The sequence below is a fragment of the Setaria viridis genome, chromosome 2 (assembly GCF_005286985.2).
Source record: "Setaria viridis chromosome 2, Setaria_viridis_v4.0, whole genome shotgun sequence".
In the NCBI taxonomy this organism is placed as follows: Eukaryota; Viridiplantae; Streptophyta; class Magnoliopsida; order Poales; family Poaceae; genus Setaria; species Setaria viridis.
In genome coordinates, this window is record NC_048264.2 from 24,755,414 (window position 1) to 24,766,312 (window position 10,899).

A 10,899-nucleotide genomic window follows, 5' to 3' on the forward strand; every position below is an offset into this window, starting at 1 on the left:
GTTTTTTCCATAATTACTCTGAAACAACCTTTAGTTTCTGGAATAGTTTTTCTTATTTCTAGAACGTTTTTTTTCTCCATTTGGAACACTTTTGAATTTCTTGGAACAATCTTAGTTGTTCTGAGTCTTCTGTAGGCTTTCCCAAAAAAAATTGTTTTTGGGCTTGTGCGCTGTCTAATTCAGCCCAGTTACCTTGTCCTCTTGGGACGAGAAGCAACTGGGCCAAAACTTCATGTCGTACGGCATTACTTGTGTCGACGACTTTGATTTTTTTTCCTATGATGAATTCAATTTTTCATATCACGAAAAATAATCCGCACAAATAAAAATCTCTTCTAGGGCCGGAAGCCCCAGTACTTCTTGTTGGACCCACATGGAAGACCACGGTCTCCTCCGCTTCTTTTGCGTTTACCCCCCTGGAATCGAGTTCGTAATAATCGTAGCAGGCGTCTAGACTGGGCTCCCAAACCGTCTCCACTCCCCCACCCGCCTCCTCTCCATCGTGCCATCCCCCCACCCGCCCCCAAGCACACCGATCGATCCAATCCCGGTCGCCGCTGCTGCCGGATTCGCCTGCCGACCAACCCGCACAAGCTCGCTCCCGCGCGTGCCGCCATGCTGGCCTCGGCGAGGTGAGTGATTCCGCCGGGGGTGCTCGTGGATTGGGCGGCCTGCCAGCGAGGCGTTCGGCGAATTGCGTGCGTGACGGAGCCTTCTTTCTTCCGTGCAGGGGGTTCTGGGGGCGGCACCGCCGGAAGATCCTCGTCTCGCTGGGCGTCGCGGGAGCGGGCTACGCCGCCTACCGCCTCTACGACGCGCACCGCGCCCAGCTCGTGCGGGTGGAGCAGCTGCGCGCCATGGAGGAGCAGGCCGCCGACGACCTCGTCAAGAACCAGTAAGATAGTCTGAGGCTCCGCTCCCCACTCCCGGCCAGCGGACTGCATGGGTCTCTTTGTTCTACTACTTACTGCTTGTGGCATTGCCTTTGTGGGCTGCGTGTTCCTGTTCTTGATTGCTCTATTACCTTTGCTGGCTTCCTCTGCCTGAGAGGGGAATTCTTCCCAATTACAAGGTCGAGCTGGGCCTCCGCATTTATTTTAAATTTGTGTAGTGTCTCGGTTGCTCTAGATTGATTGAGGGTTGGTTCAATTCCCAGCTAAATTTTGGAACATAAAGAAGATAACTTTGTTGTTGGTTTACTAAGTTTGGATGTTTTACGCATCCTTTATGATAGACGAACTGAGAGGGATGCTTGTTCCCCCTTTTTTAGTTGTTTAGACCGTCAGTGCTGCACATGTTGCACATGGAGTTAATGGTCATACTTGACATCTACCCATGTATGTTAACAACATGATAGGGGCAAAATCTGCTCGAGAAAGATTGAGTCCCATTTTCTTCTGGGTTAATTGGACATATGCCATTACAATTATCACGCTTTGGAGGTATGCCATTATTATTCGTGTTATTGGAAGCATGCCATTATAATTTCACAGGACTTAGAGATCTAGCATTACTTACCCCTTCAATGTATTTATAAAAAAATTTGGACCAAAATGCCCATGGCGCCCTTCTTCCTTCCACTCCTCTTTCCATGGCTGTGTGGCCGGAGATGCACTCAACCCTGCCTTCTCTCTTGATGATGCCGATGCCGCCAGCCTCTGCAGCAGCCTCGTGAAACCGCTCAAGAATCTGTTCGACAACCGCTGGGGTTACTCGAGTCGCTGCGTGTCGGCAGCAACTGTGACATGGCAGAAATTACTGATTGATGGGCTGCGGCTGCTATGCTGTCCAATCTCGTATGCTCGGCACCCTGCCGTAGTTACAGAAGCTGTTGCTCTGCAAAACGCGCTCAGCGTTCCTATCCCGCCAGAATCCTTCGGCAATCTCACTTCTCACCTCGCTGGGCAATGGCTGCTCCATGGCTGTGGCCGACAAGGTGGCTCGCTCCCTGGCCGGTGGAACGTGCGGAGGCACGTTCTGGCCAGCAGCATGTGAGGAGGCAGGAAGGAACTTGTGGAGGCACGTCATGGCCAGCAGCACGTGAGAAGCTAGCAGCTGCTGTGCTTGTTCCATCGGAGAGGAACGGCCATTCTGAATGGCAGAGAGAGAAAAGGGGAGAAAGGAGGCAGCAGACAGGATGGGAGGAAGAAGAAGACTGGGGGTATTTTGGTCTAACTTTTTTTATAAACGCATCCAAGGGGTAAGTAATGGTATATGTCTAAGACCTGTGAAGTTGTAATGGCACGTTTCAAATATCATGAATAGTAATGGTATATCTCCAAAGCGTGATAATTGAGATGGCATATATTCAATTAACCCTTTTCTTTTTGTACTGTTGTGCTAGTATTAATCATACAAATTGGTATCTGTTTCAGATTAAGCAAGCTCTGTATTTAGTAAAGGAGCTTACCTCATAATTGTTTGTGCTCTTCTATTTTGTTGTAGGCTACAGGAACACTTTGAGAAGGTGCAGAGCATTTGCGACAGTACCACATTGCCTTTGGCCATGCATCAGCTCTGTGAAAAGATAATGAGTGAACTGGATATTTCAAAATTGATTGACAAGCTGCGGCAAGGGAAGGTAGAATCAAGCGCACTGACACCAAAGGAGAAGTATGATACTTGGGAGGAGATTAAGATTAAGAGTACGATATTTCTTATATTTTCTATTGCAATGGCTTGCTGGGATTTTTCATTGTCTAATCATAAGTATGCATTTCTAACAATGTTATTGTTTCTGCCGCTTCTCCAATTTCTTAGGTTTCACAAAGACAGTTTCTTCAATATGGGCAATGACATTGCTTAGCTTGTACACTAGAGTTCAGGTCACCATATTAGGCAGGCATCTATACTTAGATTTTGCCCGCGGTTCACATCGTGCACAGATACAGGTAGATTCTATGCTTCAGGCTCCACATTCTATGCTCAAGCCATTGCCAATTTGCCATACAGATGACTGTTTCATTTATTTCTTGCTCCAGTTAATGATGCTTCGTGCTTGCACTCTAGACAGTTGAATAATTGAAATTATATTAATACACTGACTTGACATGGGTTCAATCTGCTCCTGACTTGGAAATGTCTCACTTCCTTTCTAGGAAGAATCTGATACCTTCAGTGAAAATGGACACAAGAGCTTCCTTACAACGGCGGATTATCTTCCAACTGGCAAAATCAATGCATACATAATGCAAATGCAACATGCTGCGACAGAAGTCCTAAAAGAGTAAATATATCTTGTCCTGTCCTAATGATAGTTATTACCGGCATGTTCGCCACCCAACAAATTAAGGAAAATGCATCTAAATTTTTCTAGCAAAATGCTACTAGTGTTGTACACTATGTCTCATTTCCTTTTTCTCGGAAATCCAACTGTGAACATTGTACCACTAATTGCCTATTAACCAGCTGGCTTCTAGTGTCTTTCCAGTTACTTTGTTTCTGAGTTTAGATTTCGGTCTATTATATGAAACTTGCGTCCTAAACTTTTTCGGTTTGTTAGTACAATGTTCAAGGGTATCTTAGAACCCATCCAATATCAATGATACTGTACATAGACATTATGGTTGATTCTGGCAGTAACGTCTGGTTACCACTGGGAAATTGTCAAATTGATTCCTGGTTGTGTTTCCCTTTAGCGATACTGAGTACGGACATGTGAAAATTTGCAGGAAGCAGCTGAAAGACCTTATGAGCACGGACCAAGTATTGCAAACAGTATTACAAATATTGGACATGTTCATGGGTCTTTGTGAAGATAACTCATGGATAAATTACCTTGTACCTGATGATGCCAGTGTTCATGCACAGTTGATGGCTGTGTCTAGTACTGGATTTGATGATTCATCACTCCTAAATGATTTCAGAAAGCTAGAACAACTAATGGCTGAGACACGAATAGTATTGGCAAGGTAATTTTGTGTCATGCTCATTTATAGCAAGAGATAACTTGTATCACAATGCACATTTCTTTGCTCTGTCCGTTGTATGTCTTCAATTTTTTTTGTTCTTCATCAATTAACTTTGAATTAATTAACTACTTCTGTTATTATCTACCAAATTGTATACTTAGTGTTGACTTCATAATACATGTGATTTTTATTGACCTAGTTTGTTACTTAAAACTTGAAGGAGTCAAAGCAACTTTCTTGGTAGCATTATTCACTAGTTTGAACTTCATTTGATAGCATTTACCTTTATTATATTATATAACCTAGCATGGAGCAAAAAGGTGCTCTGTATTTAGATTTCTGTGCATTACCTTTCCTTTCAGGGAAAGAAAAGAAATGATGATTTGAACAGTAACATTTTTCATGTGTTGTATGATTACAGTCGCATACAGTGAAATTTGTTGGTACGGTTACTATGTTGGAACTTGAGAGAACATTTTTTTAGCGTAAGGGTATTATCATTATGTCATGCACAGAATCATTTTGTTTTCATGTCTGTCAATCTAATGGCATGTCTGTGGTTGACTCTTTTGGTAACATTGACAAAGTAGTCCCCATGAGTATCTAGTTAACCATTTGGGACTGTTATTGCAGCGATGATTTTAAAAATATCATGGAGAGGTCACTGAGGAAGATAGCTGACATGGTGATTGAGGACCTGGCTGCGCAGACTGGAATTCCAAGTCCTCCGTCAGGATTGCCCTTAGCGACACTTTTGCCCAGAGTTGCCCATCTGAGTTCACCGTTGCTTGTGGAGCCGAACAAGAACAAACACATTCAGATGATCCGAAGTATGCCTGAAGTGGAGCTCTTCTACACATTCCTGTATGCAAACATGCCACCGGAAACATGATCTTTGTGCTGATGTGGAAACAACACTTGCTTCTGAATTTTGGCTCCAACAGTCTGGCGGTGTGTGGATGTTGAACATTCTGCAAATCTGGAACCCAAGAAAAAAACATGGAGACACAGAATGCTCATATCTGCCCCTGTATATGCTGAGATATTCCGCCGTTGCTAACAGGAAGTAACTGAGTGGAGTTCCTTCCATCTGGATTCTCTTTCTTTGAAGTTTGGGTTGTGCGTGTCTAGTTAGAACCCCACGCTCTGGTTCTCCTATTTGCTATATTTTTGGGAGCTTACACGGTCACAATTGTTGTGGATTTTTAATGGGTAAAATGATTAATGTATACTACATTTCAACTGAGTAGGGCCTTTTTCTTGGGTGAAATGTGTTACTTCACATTTCAACTCAGTTGAGTCTTTTTTTGGGCGAATGAATATTGGAGCCCGCAGTTTGGGACCTGAAAGGCATATATTCTTGCTTGCACAATTATATTGTGCTGTGGAGAGAAGTTAATTCCTTGAATATTTGAGACAATTGAAATCTTTCTTGCATATTTGTGGTGAAGTGTCATCGAACTTGTAGCGAACAGATGGCATGGATTTCATTCACACTCGTTCAGATAGCAAGTATACTAGATCATTTTCACAACCAGGATCTTTGGTACGGAGGCGGTGGCGATGCGAGGCCTCCAGCGCACGATCCTTGGCCGACCCGCCGGCGGCCTGCGCTTGGTCGACGAGGAGACCCGCCTCCGCTCACGGCGCCGTCTGTTGTTGTTGCGCCGCAGCTTTTCCGGATCGGAATCGGAAGCGCTGGGGTTTGGCGCCGCCGGTTCTCTCGCGCCGCCGCCACGGGAGTCGAAGGTCGCTGGGAAGATGATTGTATTGATATTCATGGCGGCGCGGGATGAAGTCGATTCGATGCTTAATTAACTATGTTTTCTGTCGCAGCAGGGATGATCCCATCATCGTGCAGCAGGTGAATATCTATACTTGTCTGCAACAATTGCAAATTTTGGGCATCCAAGAAACAAGATTTAAAACTAGAAGATGGCATACTACAATCACTAAGGTCCTATTTGGTACGGCTCCACTCCTAAACTCCAGCAACTCTATTAAAAAAATCAGCCAAATACCCCAACTCCAAAACTTCATGGAGTTGCCAACTTCATGGAGCTGTAGTGCAAATGGAGGTGGAGTTTTAGAGCACCTCTTTTACTGCTCCACAAATCTCTCTTTTGAACCTCCTCGTGGAGTACCAGGGTAATTACCCACCAATGCCACTGGTTAAAAAAACGTTTCATTCTATTCTCCTTTTGTTTCTTCTATTCTCCTGAGCCCCCCTCACCGCTAGAGCTCCGCCCGTCACCGCCCCCGTGGCCGGCCGGCCCCGCCGCCCGTCGCCGCCCACCCCGCCGCCCGTCACCGCCCAAGCTGCCCCGCCGCCCATCGCCGCCCCGTGCCGCCCGCCGCCCAGCCCCGCCGCTCAGCGCCGCCCCGTCGCCGCCTAGCCCGCCGCCCGTGGAGGGTCTCCCGTGTGCGGCACAGTGCAGTGGAAAAAAGGGGAAGAAGAAGATGGGATAGAGAGGATGACAAGTGGGGCTTTAATTGGGGGGCAACAATGGCAATCCACACTGAAATCGATCTTTTTTGGAGCTGAGAGCACCCATCTAGCCAAACACCCCGTTTTTGTTCTGGAGTTTTGGAGCGGAGCTGGCTTCATGTGGAGTTCTGAAGTGGAGCAGCTCCACCCGAAGTTGGAGCCATGCCAAACAGAGCCAAATCTCCTTTGGATCTTAATTAAAATATGGGATTAAATGACAGGACATGGAATAAGAGGATGGGCAATTTTTTTTACCAGCAATATTTTGAGAAAATTGCAATTTTAGGACTTGGGAAGGATTTCCTTTGCAATCAGCTCGTTTGATCAGGAAAATTGATTTTTGGGCATACAAAATTACCGGTAATTCTTTTTTTTTTCAAGAATGCTACTCGAATGACAGTTTTAGTTTGAGTCGCCAGCTTGCAATAATAGTTCTGTGTGGTGGCAAACTTGCAATTGTCCCAAACCCCTACAGGCTGGAGAATTCACACAGATGTGTGGCCAAAAAGAAGAAAACAAAACTAGTGCAGTAGGGAGGCAAGGCAACATTTGCTTCAACAGATGATTTTCCTTTTCTGTGTATGGATCTTGTGACAAGCTCCCAGGCTAGTCACGTTTTACCCCTTGACCTGCTGCCCTCGCTTTGCTGCTGCACCACTAAGCCCTAGATCGCCACCCTTCAGTCAACACTCACCATTACCATCCTATATCCTTCCTCTACCCACCGTATAGATCAAAGCAGGAGGATGGTATACGTTGCAAACTCTGATATTCAAGGGGTTAATTAACAAAAGTGTGTTTCCTTGGTTAGTGCCTTAATTAGCTTGCAGATCTGTCTTTTGCTGATGCCACACAGAGCACAAAGCAATAGAGGATTAGGAATGGAATGGACATCAAGGATCCCAACATGCGCTTTGAGAGTTCCATGTCTACCTGAGTATGTATTACAGGCGAGTTATTAGGGCTCACTTATTTAGGGAACTTTATGTACACAATTTTCTTTTTATTGCGTATTTGTGACTGAAATTTGTTTTTGGTTCTAAGGGTGATTTGTATTGGTGCTGATGGTGGCTCCACCAATAGGATCTTATATGGGTGGATTTGTGCATGCAAATATATGGAACTAGGTTCATCTATGGATATATGTTTATGCATGTGACACATGCCTAAACTTCGCATCATCCATATTTTTTTCCAATGTTATTCTGTTACTATGCCTTGTTTGGTGAACGTCATGTGTTTTACCTACCAACTTATGTTTTAGTAAAACTCCAATTATTTGTTTCAGGTGGGTTTAGTTAGGATTCGTGCTACTGTTTATTCAAAATCTATTGGCACATGGCTAGCAAGGGAAATTTTGGAATTCAGATATTTCTTGTTTTTCCAATAATAATTCTACAGGGTTCTGTTATCAAAATGACGGGTCCTAAGAGAGGCATCGCATTGGCTGACAGTGTTCTGATTGAGTTTGACACGAGGATCAAGAATGGAGAGCAAGAAGATGATGACGACCCACAGCTGATTGATGGGGCAGTAGTATTTAATGGACTACGCATGTTAGGTGTGCCATTCAAAGGTCGAATTCAGGGCAATTGTGGTGCAATTGACATGTCTGCGACACTTGTTGAAAATGCAGTTGAGGCTACAGTCGAAGTTGTCATATTTGAAGTGCAGAGTGGTTTCGATTTATCCCTCATCTCCTCTTTTTTCTGGTTTGGAAGTACCTGATGAATTTCATCTTTTTGATGGCACAATTGGTGACTCGTGTGGCTTAAAAAGGTTTGTGATTGCGGTCGAGATGAATACTGTGATGCGTTTGAAGTTCAAGGCTGGTAGAGGTTCTAACAGTGATAATGTTGAACACCATTGTTCCTTCAAAGCTAAGCTACATGGATTCATCAACCATGCTTGAGTTCGCGACTATCTCGGTGAAGGTGACTTGGGCGACGATGTTTTTTGACTAAATTCCTTGTGTACTATCATCTAGTTATTAGTTGTGTTATGTAATATATTGAACTGGATGAATTTACTTGACAAATATTTCTTTTTTTGCTGGAACTGTAGTGGTGCGCTGGTGTTAAGCCTCATGCCTATTTAAGAGAGTAGTGGGTGTTTCTACTTGTGTTTTAAACCATTGATTTTTCTATCATGTGACTCAACTTTTTGTTCAACAACATCAGAAGCTACACCTTTTTACATCACACTACTGCAGAGAACGTCATATGCATCGGCTCATAAATGCTAGATCAAACCGCTCTAGTGCGTTAAGTCCTTTCGCACCGGCACCAACAAGAACTGACACAAATAAAGACGTAAACTTGAGTTGTATGGATACATGGCGGCAATTGTATGGATACATGGCAGCATGGGATGAAGTCGATTTGATGCTTAATTATGTTTTGTCACAGCAGGGATGATTTCATCATCGTGCAGCAGCTAAACATCTACACTTGCCAGCAAGAATTGCAAATTTTGTGCGTCCAGGAAACGAGATCCTGATTTAGTGCCTATTTTTTTTTTCAGATACCACAATAATCTATTGTTAGCTAGCTAGCCCGGGCAATCACATGCAAGCTAAGTTCGGTTTAGCATATATGCAGAAAAAGTAATAGTGCTGAGATTATCCTAGTGTGTTGCACTTTAGTATGTAGGAAGGCAGCTCCATCTTTATTCTTTACCCCCAAACCAAAGCAAAGGTCATACTCTGGTGCGCAACAACCTTAAGAAGTATGCGCTTGCCCTTGCCTCCTTATTGAGAACAGTGGCCTGGCTGAGATCCCGAATGGGTTGGCTTCGGGATGGTGATGCAAATACCAAGCTTTTTCATATGCATGCATGCCACCGAAAAAGAAAAAACTTCATTGCTAAGCTGAGGGAGGGAGATAGAACCTTCACTGCTCATGAGGAGAAAGCTTTTGCAATATTTGGTTTTTATTCTAATCTGATTAGCTCTGATAGTGACCGAGTCAGAACCATCAACCTGGATGCCCTGAACAGCCCAAGACATAATCTTTTCCTTTCACGGAGGAGGAAGTTTGGAACACCATCAAAATTTTGCTGTCTGACCAGGGCCGAACCGGCAAAAATCGAGACCCTGTACCAAACTCTAAAATAAGACCTATCTCCCCAAAAAAATAGAATTATAAATAAGATATATGATATATATCACAATAAGATATATCAAAAACCCTACCTATTCAACTTTTGCTTTCATAATCTTTAATTGAAGTAATTCATTTAGTATTGCTTGTCTCATGCTCTTTAAGTCTAATACCAAGATGTATCCAATCATTAAACCCCTCATTTGCCAACTGACCTTTTCGATGGCCTTTTGTAAATAATTTACAACCAAAGCAAAAGATCCAATCGAGTTCCTTAGAATAGCAAGCCAATCCCTATCACAATGCTCTCCATTTGATAAAATTCTTGTATAGAATAGTGCAGAAAGCCTTCTAGAATATCTATCCTTAGGACCTTTCTGAATTGATAAATCTCTTCTAGGGTCCTTCTATGCTAAAATATCAATTTGTTTATGATCAAGGGAATCCCAATATCTAGGATCAAATATATCAGGCTGAAAGGAATCATTAACATCCGCAATTGGTGAAGTGTTCAAGTTAACACTAGTACTATTGGCCCTAATGTTATCAGCATTGTTATCCATTTCAATGTTTGTGTTATCAATAAGAACTTCCTCGACCCCAACAATATTTTCTATCTCTATCTAACCCTCTCTAGGATCATTGTCATCATTATTATCAAGTGCAGTTCCTGTCCCTGACCAAGTGACTGATTATCGATGGACACTTGTGACTCTTTTCTAACAAATTTATCCATAGCATCCTTTTGAGATTGAGTTAAATCCTCTATTCTTTGTTTTTTCTTACGCTTTTGATAACCAGATTCATACTTTCTAGACTGGTTTGCAGAAGACATGACTACAATCTTGAATTGGAACACTAGATAATCCAGAATCAGAACAAAGATAACTGAGCACCTAGATGGATCAATATTGTATTAGTCATCACCCATCAACATTGATTAAAATATTGAAAATTAACTGGACCAGATTAGTATACCTGGAGCGATCGATCACAATTGACAGACTGGAGTCGACGCACGCTGCGCCACCAGCAACGTGACTGCACAGACACCAGGGCCGACGCGGCTGACGGACAAAGAGCGACGCGCGACGGATGGACTCCTGATCTTCTGCGGCCTGGCAATCTGGCAGTGCGCGGCTGCGATGCCTAGAACCAGGGCGACAGGGCCTATACCCTAGTCAGCTAGTCCCTATAGAATAATAGAACCTGCGCTGGTTGAACAGAGACGGATCGAGATCTCGTGCAGTGAATCTAGATGTTCGCTAGGAAAACGGACGGTAGTGGCAGCAACTATTATTGCATCGGGATCTCTCTGTCCAGCAAGTAGTCCCTATAGAGCATGCGCTGGTTGGTGGCCCCCCTCCAATTTGGGGCCCTATTCCATCGAACCGCTTGC

The 10,899-nt window shown here is 43.7% G+C and overlaps 1 protein-coding gene and 1 pseudogene across 1 annotated transcript; both read left to right on the plus strand.

Moving 5' to 3' along the window:
• The first annotated feature begins 476 nt into the window (after window positions 1-476).
• Window positions 477-5,337, plus strand: LOC117846058 (peroxisome biogenesis protein 3-1). The gene is made up of 7 exons (XM_034727159.2): window positions 477-632; window positions 731-895; window positions 2,446-2,645; window positions 2,761-2,891; window positions 3,099-3,226; window positions 3,672-3,911; window positions 4,545-5,337. The coding sequence occupies exons 1-7, from the start codon at window positions 616-618 to the stop codon at window positions 4,801-4,803; spliced, it is 1,140 nt and encodes a 379-aa protein (XP_034583050.1). The 5' UTR covers window positions 477-615; the 3' UTR covers window positions 4,804-5,337.
• Window positions 5,338-5,703: 366 nt separating this feature from the next.
• On the plus strand, window positions 5,704-8,351 carry LOC140221881 (uncharacterized; annotated as a pseudogene).
• Window positions 8,352-10,899: the final 2,548 nt, after the last annotated feature.